The 12,853-nt window shown below is 28.9% G+C and overlaps 1 protein-coding gene across 1 annotated transcript in view; it reads left to right on the top strand.

The window, feature by feature from the left end:
* LOC129969099 (pancreatic triacylglycerol lipase-like) overlaps positions 1–8,383 on the top strand; it is a 40,621-nt gene extending 32,238 nt beyond the window's left edge. The window contains exon 8 of the mRNA XM_056083508.1: positions 8,117–8,383. Within this exon, the coding sequence (XP_055939483.1) occupies positions 8,117–8,383 (267 nt within the window). The remainder of the gene's footprint in view (positions 1–8,116) is intronic.
* Positions 8,384–12,853: the final 4,470 nt, after the last annotated feature.

The raw sequence follows: 12,853 nt of genomic DNA, 5'->3' as shown, positions 1-12,853 counted from the left end.
AGATGTATTCGGTAAAAAGTATGATCACTTTTACCATTTTATTGTCTTTGATCTTTCAAACAGATGTCTTGCTAGAACTTTCCAGTCGAATTGTAATAAAAAAAATCGTATCTGCCTCTCTCTGCATAAAAATGAAGACCTTGAGCAAGGTCAAAAATTCCAGAAGTATTCAGAATTTAGTTTTCAGGGTCCCATACTTAACATTTGTGAGATTCCTATTACAGGGTGATTTTAAATAAAGAAGCTATCTTAAAACGCTTAAAAAAGAACCATTGATCAGAAAAACTTGAGATTCCATCATAGTATACCTGAAGATTGGAAATGTGTTTTGCTAAATAAAAAATAGTTCAAAATTTGACAGACAGATGACAAGATACTCGTTATAAGATGCTAAAAAGGATTTTATAAAAATGTGTTAATTTTAAAATGTTAATTAAAAAAGTGACCATACCGCACATCATACTTGTGATAAAAATACTGAGAATAAGACGTTCCTATTATTTTGCGTCTCAGAATGTATTCCTGACTTTATCATTAAAGGATCCGGCAATCTGCTTGATAATATTTTTACAAGAATACCGTCTGTGCGGGAATTTCTTTTAAGAAATTCTAGGCGTTAAAGGTTTAAAAAAGAGGCTCTGTTTCGATGACTGTATTCAGTTTGAAAAAGGTGATTAATACATTCCATAAGATGGTTTCATTTGATGTGAAACTTGGCAGAAGGAGGAAAGCAATTGGTTCAACGTCAGTGTAGGATATGGCTACAGTTTGACTGGAAGCATAAAGCAGTGCTTTGAGAACGCCCTCTTGACTACAAATATCTCAAACATTAGACATAGCACGGTTAGCGTGGGTCGTAAAATTGTATATAACATCTTGCGATTGTATCTAATCAAAATTGCACAAGTTCAGGACTTCTTGGTATATCCGGCATATCCATTCAAGTAGTTTTTGACCTGCACTTTCTTGATCGAATAATAGTGGACAATACAATGCCATGGAACACTTTGTGGAAGCTCATTTCCCTCCCCAAAGTTCTGTTTATATTCAAAATTGTACAAAAAAATAAACATATTCAAAACTAAGGATAAATATTTTAAATCAATTTTTCTATAAATATGGTTTTTCCAAAAAATTTTGTTTTTCAAAGACGATTACTAAAATTCTATTTAAAACATAGAATGAAATTTGGTATATATTTCGTTATGAGTCTATCACCATAGTTTTTTTTTCAATGGAGTGGACCAATATGTAAGTGCAAAGATGCACTATTCTATCTTCATGCACCTTTTAAGCTTGATAAAAAAATTTAAAAAAATTAATAATTTTACAAAATTTTGAATTTTTTAATAAACATTTTTAATGATTATACCTACAGAATGATATACTTTTTTTGGTTATTTGTTTATGACTAAAATTATTTGAAAAATGTCAAATTTAGGACCCAAAATTTTTAATTTTCTCAAATATTTAAAAATATAATTAAATGATAATTTATTTCTATAGATATATTAAGCTGTTGCTTTAATATTATATGAAAATAGAAAATATTTCTTCCAAATATTATAATGTAATAAAACGCCTCAGAACATATTCGAATACCTGAATGCAAATAACATATTTTAAGGTATAAAATTCAGTATATTATTATAATACTGTAATCCATTCCATTTTCGACACATGAATAAGAAAATTGAATTTGACGCATAGAGTGACAAATTAAATACTAGATGACTTAGACAAAAGCGTCAAGTAATTTTGTAATTAAAGAATGTCTTATACATTATAGGTCAATGTTTAAATAGAGCATGATATAAATGTCAATCAGAATTTAAAATTAAAAAAAAATGTTTGTAAACAAATTATGAATATATCCATAAGATTATGAATAATATCCATAAGATCCAATGAAATTAAAATCAATCCCTATTGATAGCAAAGAGTTGATCACCAAATTCTATCAAAAGTTAAGTTATTTAATATTTTTAATAACGAAACCGACATTCTGAATACATTTAATATTGATTAGTTAAAATTAAAGAATAATAATTATAATTTTTTAAAATATCAGATCATAAAGATCATAAAATATTGATTGCAAAGTAAAAAATTGACTAAGATATCATTCAAAGATTTGTAAAAATGAAATTTTAAAAAGATCTGTTGAATTTTTTTCAGATAAAATTAATTTGTTCAGATTATTTCAGATGAAATTATTTTTTTTCTTTCTTTCAAAAATATGTTAATAACACTCTATTTACTTTCTGTTTCTACTACGTACAAATGAAAATTACAAATTTAACGAAGGGGAAAAATTCTTGATAAGAGTTTGACAAAAAATTGCACATCATTTTTGTCGTCATTTATAATCGACAGAGAAAGTCGTTGTAGTTTTATGTTACTGCATGATTTTGTCCTGTTTACCATATTTCTTTTCTTTTTTCTTTAAGAATTGATTTCATTTTATGATAAATGCAATTCCAAAAAGACTGCAAAGCATATTTATGAAAAACATGTATTGTAAAATTACAATTGCAAGATGTCATTTTTTATTGCTGTGATTATATGTAAAATATGTTTCTATTAATACCGTTTCTCACAAAAGAGATAATTTTACTTTTTAAATTCATTCTAGAGGGGTTCCTATTCTCCATCCCTCGCATAAAATTATGGACCGCGGATAAGAAAGTGGACACCTCACAGAACGTTCTTAAACGACATATATGAAATATAGATCCTAGGCTTGAATCTGATATTTTTGCTCAGTTTATCACGAGAATATATATTTTGGTAGAATATATATCTGACAAAAAATTTGACACGAGATTATTGTTGTAATCATCAAATAAAATCGATTTTCATTTATTAAGCAGTGCATTCATGAGTGTTTGCTTTATAAGCATATGAAAGACATGACATTACAGACAAATGACCAACCATTTCAATTATTTTTAGATTTGATATATCTATATTTTAGATGTTAAATCTGTGCACAAAATTTGATCTACCTAACCCTTTTGTTTTATAGTTAAAAAGTTCACTTGTACCCGGCTTGATATACATGTTTCTTGTGAATGGATTTCGCCCAAAATTATATATATATATATATATATATATATATATATATATATATATATATATATATATATATATATATATATATATATATATATATATATATATATATATATATATATATATATATATATATATATATATATATATATATATATATTGGGTTGACATTTTATTTCTGCTGTCTAGCTCAGACTGTGTTTGCTGTAGTGTGCTCACAAACAAATTGATAGAGAGTCAACGTGTTTTTTGGACAAAGGGAGACCTGAAACATGGGGATTTGTCAAAATATAGAGTTCGCATTTTTTGAAGATTCTCTGCTTCTTCTAGATTTCGTGTACGAGAAAGTATAAAAAAATTAGCCAAATTAATAATTTTATTGTATAAGAATATTAGTAATCTAATTATTCTTGCATCATAAGAAATATTAAATCTAAATATTATTATGATTATGTAGAAATCACAAATAATTATCACTTTAAGTAATGTGCAGCTTTTAAATCATCTAAATACACTTTTTTGTAGAATTTTGAAATGATGAAAATGTAATTAATGCATTTGTAAAATTTACGTGACTTAGTGATAAATTCTTTATCAAGATGGTAATGATAATATGTCCTTAACATTTACACGAATTTCAAGTAACACTTTTTTTTAAATCAGCATATAATTAGAGGACTACAATTATTGTATGCCTTTCTTAAACTTTAATACCGATGCATGCTTCTGTGCATGATAATGGAAAGAATCATCATCATCAATAAGGATGGGCAAATATGTGATAAAAAAGTGAATCTTGTCTTTTTGAAAATGTATAACAAAAACCTACCAGTAAAATAAAAAAAGAGATAAATTCATGATCGTATTTGGACTTTGCCCATAAAAAAATTATGGAGCCAAGAGAAAATTTTTGATTGCGGAATAAGCGTGTATGTGAAATTTTAAGAAAATGGTCATAGGAAATATAATTTAAAAAATAATGAACATAAATGCACTCTAAATAAATAGGGAATAGCGTTGAAAAAATATTTCGTAAATTTCAATCTAGAAATACTCAAGGAATTTTTTCATAGGAGGTGCAATATTTTAGGAAAAGACTAAAAAACTTTATGGATATGAAAATAAATGTATAAAGGAATAATCCATCATATTGAAGACAATCTCTCAAAGTGGTATCTTTAATGAAAGCAATCGCCCAATTGTAGAAAGTGTTATGAGATGGCTTTGTCGCTTAGGAAGAACTCTTCATGTCTTCAAATCAGCTTCTCTGAGGAATTGTATCACCGTCTTAGCGAATCTGCTAGCAATTAGTCTCACACATTATGTGGTTTATAGGCCCAGAGTTGATTGTCTCAGCTGAAAGGAGACGATAAAGGCACAGGTGGTAGCTTAATGCACAAGATCCCCAGTTCCACCACATCCAGTTCCGAACTTCCCTTACCTCTACCACTGCTTTGTCGGTCAGGAATCTTTCTAAAAGCGGAGATGTATTTTTTCCCCTGAAGTATTTGAATTCCATTCCATTTGCTATACATTAATGGAAAATTGTGTGCATTTTTTGTTAAAGTTACTGCATGAAGTAGGACGATGTATTTAAATACCGTCTGCGGTACATTATTCAGCTAAATTGTCGTCAATTTCATTCCCTCGATATCTAATTTACGGCTTTATCCATTCTAGGTGAATATTTTTACTTTTTTTGAGTAAGATCTCACTTGATTTGACTTAGGTGAAATGCCGTGTAAGATTTCAGGCCTTGTAATCTTGGTTCGTTATCGCTCCAAATATTACCTTAATTCATCAGGCGGCTTGTCCATTCAACTTCGTGTTGCAGTGTAAAGAGTGTGGATTGCAAAACTGAATTATTTATGCTAAGTCGCGTCTACTGCTGCTAATTCTATTTGCTAAGTGTGTTGCCACTGTAAATAGATTTGCATTATTTGAAAACATAACAAGATTTTCCTAAATCTTGTCTATTTTAAAACCACCCTCAAGGAATATTATAAAATAAATGTTTAAAAATTATTACTTATTGTTATTCTTTTCTGCAGCTCAAAATGAAATGTCTCATTTTATTGGATATAGTTTTATTGTTAAGTATTCTTGATGTTGAATTATATTCTCAGATATCTTCTGAATTTTACATTTCTAACTACTTTGGCAAAGTCATCTCTTGCTGTCCTTGGAGCAGAAGGAGCAATTTAAGGTTTTAAAAAGTGTTGTTGCGGAAACTGTGCGATAGCATTCTATAGCTTTCTGGAAAAATTCCATCTGAATTGAATTACTGAGCCGTTTTTGCTATATATGAGAGAATAGACTTTGCACTTGAACACTGCAGCATGGAGAACACTTCTGGAAACGATGTCTGATGTTTTTATTTGATATTTAAATGAGTCTATTATCTTAATTAGATTTCGATACGTAAAGGTTATTTTGAGTTTAACCCTTAACTGGGGAGATGCATTACTTTAGATCGCTAAGGACTTACTTTCAGTTACCCCTGTTCTATTTTTAGCTCAATAGAATGGATTGACATTGCAGCTTCTTGTTTCGTGACTTTCACTACACGTTCAATTTTTCAACCAATTTCAGAGGATGATTTTTAAAAAATATTTCCACTATTTCTTTGCGTGACATTTATGAGACCGCGTCTCCCTTTTAGTGTCCCAGTATTATACAAGGTTTTGGTGATAGCTCTTAAACTTGGTCCTCGAAATATTCTACTGATTCCCTTATAAATCAGATTTCCGGAAACCTTTAAATGAAGCAGAATGTAATTTTAGTGATAAGGATAATTATACAGATTTTTTTTTCGATAAGCGTTTGCATTCCACTGATTCTGATATGTATGTTCAAATATAATTAATATTTTTAGTAATAATATATTTTGAAAAATTTCTAAAATATATTTATATATAAAGAAAAATATATGCAGATTATATTGGTTGACTTTCATACTAATAATTTCATTACAAAATTCCATTTGAATATAAAGAAAAAGCGGTCTCGCAGACCGCACCTCCCCAGTTAAATCCTAAATTTTCACCCCCTCTCCCAGTTAAGAATTAAGATTTTGGTGATGTGCAACCAATTTAGAATTTCGTCAAAGGTGGTAATTTGATATTTAAATGAATTTATTTTATTTCATCATTCTAAATATTTATTATTTTCTCATTCTAATGGAAGATTTCTTACAGTTTCCTGATGCGTAAACTGTACTTATTTGTTCAATTCCTTTAAATCAAAAGGATTTTCTAACTTTTATTGTTCAGATTTTCTCCTCGTGAAAGCTCTGGTTATAAAGGAAATGTCAACCGTTATGTCTACGCTTAAAATTCAACGATTTTTTTTTATTCAGATCCTACATACATTATTTAAAAATTTTCTACTTGTAAAACACAAATTTCTCTCACCATGTCATGACATTGAAAGACTGGAGATTGAAATAAGATAAATGTCTTCATCAGCTTCATTTAAATTAAGAATTTTAAATGAAATAGGTATAGAACGTGACAATGGATACTATCGATTGAATTATTTACATACGCAGACTCTAAAATCATGATATTACATAATATATGGTTTCATGCATGGGCATTACTGCTCTAAAATGATTATCCTTCTCTCTGCAATTCGCCGGCGCCAAAGAACTTATTTGTTACTTTAATATTTAGAAATTGAAACAATTATCCTACTCAAATTCCATAACATCATTCTAAGGCTATATTATAAATTTATAGATCAATAACTTATCTTTTGATTGAATGATGTGTAATTTCTGCATAAAGACTTTCAGAGCTTCATTATATAGCATCAGCTATTACGGCAAAAAGTGATCTCAAATGGTATTATTAATATGTGCATTTCAAGGATAAATAAATTATCTAAGGGTTTTAATTATATCGTTAAAACATCTATTAAATTTAAATTGTTAGAATTCTCAAGTTTATGCAAAAATTGTGAAAATTTATTTTTATAATAATTAATAATCTAACATTTTATTCCGATATTTTTTCTTTAAGTATGCAAGGGTTATCAATATATTGAAACATCTAACATTTCAGTTGAACTATTCAAAAATTGAAATTATAAAAAATCATTTTGGGGGAACCAAACTCTTTTTATTTCACAAAATATTGTAACGAACGCAGAGCGAGGAAATGTAGTGTTTGGCGAGGTTTTGCCGAAAAATTAAGCGACAGTCGGGATGATTTGGCGAAAGGAATGTTCGATGCTTTTCGCGCAGGCTCCTGAAGCGCCTAGTTTTTTCTCCACCTCTATATAAGCCGTAGGGCTACCTCATCGGGCGTTTAACAAATCCAAGAACTAGAAAGCTGGTTCTCAAAGTGGAAAATCGCAAAAAAATACCTAAAAAAATAGCAGTGTTTTTCACATAAAAAAGGAAAACTACCCCAAACCTAATTAAAATTAATAAAATTGAAATCCCATGGTCTCAGGAAGCTAAATACCTCGGTTTAATATTAGACAAAACCTTAACTTGGAATCCTCATCTTAGCTATGTCAAACAAAAGTTCCGTGATAACGCCCGTAAATTATATTCCCTAATTGCTCGGAATTCAGAAATGACTATGGAAAATAAGTTACTTGTTTATACAGCCATGCTAAGACCTGTCCTAACGTATGCTTGTCCAGTGTAGGCATACGTAGCAAAATCCAACATAAATATCATAGACAGTTGCCAAAATATAATCCTTATACAAATAACAAAAGCGAGATGGTTCATGAGAAACGACGATATAAGAAGAGCCCTCAATATCCCTTCAAAAAAAGATTTCATTAAAAGCATTGCAGAAAAATTCTTTCACGACATAATCCAAATTAATAACGAAGCAATAAAAGAGATAGAAATTTATCAACCAAACAAAAATAGTAAAAGACCCAGACTAATTCTTCTCTAATGTAACCAAATTTAACCTAATGCTAATACTCACAAACCAACCTTCTCATCACGACTACATTAATTTTAAATAAATATTAAATTAACATTCGATCATAAAATCCCCCTTACATATCGCAATAGCATAATCAAAGTTCTCATCAGCTGTACCGTAATCCTTCATTGGACAAAACCCTAGACAATATTCCAACCCCTGGACACATCCCATACCAAGGCAAGATGCATTTTCGCTCCTCCTCTGGAAAATCCACCAGGATTGGACCTGCCTCCTACCAAAGACTCAAGACTAAATACACTCCAACATCGAACCAAGTTTACACTCAAGAACCAGACTTCATGTACTCCAGCGAATCTACCAACCCAGAACTCACCATCATTGATTGTAGCTAACAGCGCTTCGTGCTGTGGAGATCACAAAATCTTTCGGCTACGTCATCGGGAGTTTAATCGCGAAGTGTTCTTTCGCGCTGTGTTCGAGTTCGCTGCCGCTGAAAAGCTATCTGTTGCGGCATACGTTTACATGTCTTTGCGTACTGTGTTTACTGTGTGCAAGTCTGTATTGCGCTGTTAGTTGTCGCTGACTGCTGGATTGATTTCTTTGAGGTTTTCCTTCGTAAACTCTTCCTGTAAATACCTGTATATAACTGTAAATACATTTGTTTGTGCTGTCCTCGTAAAAAGTCCGTTCAATTTGAATGCACTACAGTAAAAAGGTAACAATATCAATTCAGTGAAACTCTAAGGGGAGAACTGAAATTCTCTTTATAGATTGAATTCATAGATTAAATAGATTAATAGAGTTACTTAATATATAGATTAAATACATTGATAGATTAAATACCATACATATTCTGACTAAACAGTGAAAATTCCCATATGTTTAAAATCGTATTTCAGCCAATCTTAAGGCAGAATACGACTAATAATGGTCTTCATCCATAAAATATAATAGTATTTAATGTAATCTAATATTATATCGATTGCATCTCTAAATTCAAATTTCTGCATTCATTAGCCGCAGTAAACATGGTTGAAGCTATTTATTGGGAACCATTTAAAGGCAATGTTAGTTAGTTTAAAGGCAATTGCAATAAGGCAACTAGCGAATTCTTATCCCAGATTTTTGATTTGTAAAAATGGGTGAAATGTTTTTCTGAAAACAGAGATAGTTTTGAAACGTTCCCAGAAATGGAAAATTGTGGTGGAAAACTTCACAATTATTTTAACAGACTCTGTTCGAATAAAGTACATTTGTAATAAGTGCAGTTTCTCTCTATTCACGATATAGCTATTTTCTAATCAAGTAAATTCAAACTAAATTTTAGTTTTGATTTCTGAATTGAATTAGGTTTTATTTCTCATTCTTAAATTCTCACGCTTTGGGAAAAAAAAAAAAAAACTTTATTTAGTTAAAATTAATGGAAAACCCACTCAACCTTTTGGGAGTTATGAAACATGTAATTCTTTTTTTCCCTTCTCTCTGCCACTTTGTTCATACTTCTTCCTGTCTGTTGTTTGAAAATTGAACTAATTTTTTTTTTCATAATTTTGTAAGACACAAAATAAATCATTTTAGAAAACTCATTGTTATAATTCTTTGTCAAAAAATATATCATGTATCACAAACTGACCACTCCAACTCACCGGAAGGTACACGGAAAAATTTGAATGGCCGGACAGCCGCAACAGCAATATTGGTGGGAACTATGTTTAAATCCTAAGGGCCATCCCCGCCCATGATACAAAAGGAAGTGCAACCCGTTCATCGATGGGCGGAAAAATATATCATGTATATGATATATTCTTTAATACTTGAGAAAACAACTATATGAAGTTTTAATATAAATTCTGCTCAAATTCCATAACATATTCTGCAAATATGTACAGAATATGTGATAAACCATTACATATTCTGTAAATATGTGATGGTTTATCTATTTGAAGTTCCACTACTTCTTTCCCCTTGCAGTTTAATTAGTTCATTTATTTCTAAAAATTAGGATCAACAATTAGATAACACAAGAAAAAACACAATTAATAAAAGAGTCTCATTGCATAACAGAAAAAGTTGAGTATTTTCAATACAAGTAGAATCATCCAAAAGGTGTACATTCTTTTATATGAATTGATTATGATTTTTAAAAGCATAAGAATCAATAGAATTGGTTTATGTAAAAAATTTAGTCAATTCAAAAATACATTTGGAAATGCTATTATTAATCAGTGTTAAACAAAGAAAAAAAAATTCAATTTTCATATAAGTAAGAAAAAAAAACTGATACTTAATAATTGTTTAAATTTTTCACAGATACAACTTAACTGTAAACCAATGGAATAATTTCACATATATATTCTAATTTTTGGTCTGAAAAAGTAGGAAATTCTCAACAATTTAAAATATTTTATATTGTATCATTTGCTATATAAATGTGTTTAAGTTTTTTTATGCTTTAATGAATGTAAGCATACATGATTTGATATGATGTTTTCTCAGTATATTTTCTAATTTTGTTAAGTATATATTTAAAATAAAAGCATGCGGATACAAAGACTGAAAAAAACTAATAAATTAAGTTTTTAAGATAAAAAAAATAGTATTCTGAAATACGATTTCCATTAAGATCAAAATTCATTGTAATGAGAGAAGAAACATGTTTGTAATTTCAAGAAATACTTTCTTTTTTTTCAAAGCTAAAATATTTATGCGTCGTTCTTAATACAAGGTATAAATTATCTTAAAATCATGCACAAAAATTGTATGGACGCCTTAAGAATTCATTATCATTGTCTTAATGTGAATGTTCCTGTCCACTAGACAATTACTGAAAGTAATTTAGACAGAGTTATAATATAATGAATTAATTTTATTATTAAAAATATTAAATTATCTATAACTCCTTCCTAAGGAAAAAAAATTGAACCTGTTCAGCATTTATGTTTATTTGAACTCTTGTTTAAGCATCTATGATATCAGAAATTCAGCACATACATTTCATTCCCAATATGCCCAAACGTTCACGAAAAAACGTGAGTGTTTCAATTCAGTATACGCAGTTGACTGATAGACATCTGGTATCCAAGAAAATGGCTTTTTGGATTCATATCGAAACATAAAGACGCTTAAAAAAGATTATACAATTCTTTATTATGATTCTTTATTAACTTATTCATATATAATTTACAGTGTAAATTAATGCTGATTATTCTTCAGTCTTCCAGCAGATAACAGAAGATAAAATGGTTATTGTAATTTAATGTTAAGAAAACTGATCTTAGTAAAAAATCATTTTCTTTTTTAAACTTTTAACTTTTTTCCTAATAATACTTTATTATCTTTCAATTTTTATTCTAGGTTTTCAGCGTTATTTTTATATATACAGGGTTGTTATAATTAAATTTTTCATACTCAGAGGGTTGAGCGAAGCGTTCTAAGATCCAGAATGACATGAAATTTGAACCACAGATATTTGAGATCATGCATTCGAGATTTATTAAATAAAGTAAAAGGCACAGCAATCGTTGAAGGGAGCATTGATTAATGAGTAGGCGACTCTCTCTGAGTGTTTTGTGATGTTACAGTTATTTATTTTAGATTTGTTACTTGCATGCTGCTGCTTACTGCAAGTGCAGATCTTTTGTACACTACAATTATGATTTGTTGTCTATGTGCTCATGTTTCCGTATAGAATAATGAAGCATTATTTGTTATTGAAACTGTTGACCTGTTTCACAATACATCTGTTGCAATTAACTCTGATTTTCGGATTTTGATTTCCGAACCCCCTTCACCATTAGTTCATGGACTTTTGAAGGACAATATTTGGAATTCTGTTTCTGTTGTCAAATATAAAAAAAAATATATATTTAAAATGTTTAAAAATGTGTCTGGAGAAGAATAAAAAAGTTTTCTTTTTAAAAAGGAAGCTTTAATGGTTTAATTTATGAAATTTAAAGGGTAAATTAAAAACTGATAGATTTTCTGCTTTTTCACATTCTTCGGGCAAATACTTCTCCATCCAAGAGCTGGTAAAAATTTCGGAAAAGTAATTGCATACAATGAAGTGAATATACAAACCATCACAGTGGCTATAAAATTGAGAATCAGGAGGAAAGGACTGCGCTTCTGTAAAAATTAAAAAGAATACCATAGAATGAATTTGAATAGAATGAATTACAAGGAAATACAATTTTATACAAGGTTATGAGTTTTTTTGTCCAATTAGAGCATATGTCCCATGTTATTGCATAAAATTCAAAGATACAACATTGGATCATCTTTTTTTTTCCGAAATATTATAATACCAAATAATAGGAAATAGTTGAAATATAATTTTATATGTTTAATTGAATGGATTAATTGTTTAAGAGATATTATATTGTCATATTTTTAAGATTATATAAAAATATTCTTATTTATTTCTCTCGGAAAAACCTGATAGTTTTCTCCAAAAAATTAGGAATATTTTATTTATTTTAGAAGTATATTCAAATATGTAAGATTTTATGCAAATTATGCAAAAATAATCTCCTTTTTATTAATGTGCATACCTATTCATTCATACAAATAAAATTTAACTATAATTAATGTAAATATTTTTTATACTGCCAAGGACTTAATTACAATTGTCTAGTTTTCTATATCTCTTTAGAAACTTCTATATTAATCCCTAATTTTTTTATCTTAGTTTTGAATTTTTATTTATGTTTAAAGTTTTCAGATTTTGAGCCAAATTAAAGGAAAAACTATCCAATATAATTCGATAAATAATAAACACTAAAAAATGAAGAGAAAGAAAATTTATAAAAGTATATAAATTTACCTTTTTCTTAACAAGTATGATTTCTACCTTATCAGCAGAA

This window comes from Argiope bruennichi, chromosome 5 (genome assembly GCF_947563725.1).
Source record: "Argiope bruennichi chromosome 5, qqArgBrue1.1, whole genome shotgun sequence".
Taxonomy (NCBI): domain Eukaryota; kingdom Metazoa; phylum Arthropoda; class Arachnida; order Araneae; family Araneidae; genus Argiope; species Argiope bruennichi.
This window is presented reverse-complemented; position numbering and strand designations above follow the sequence as displayed.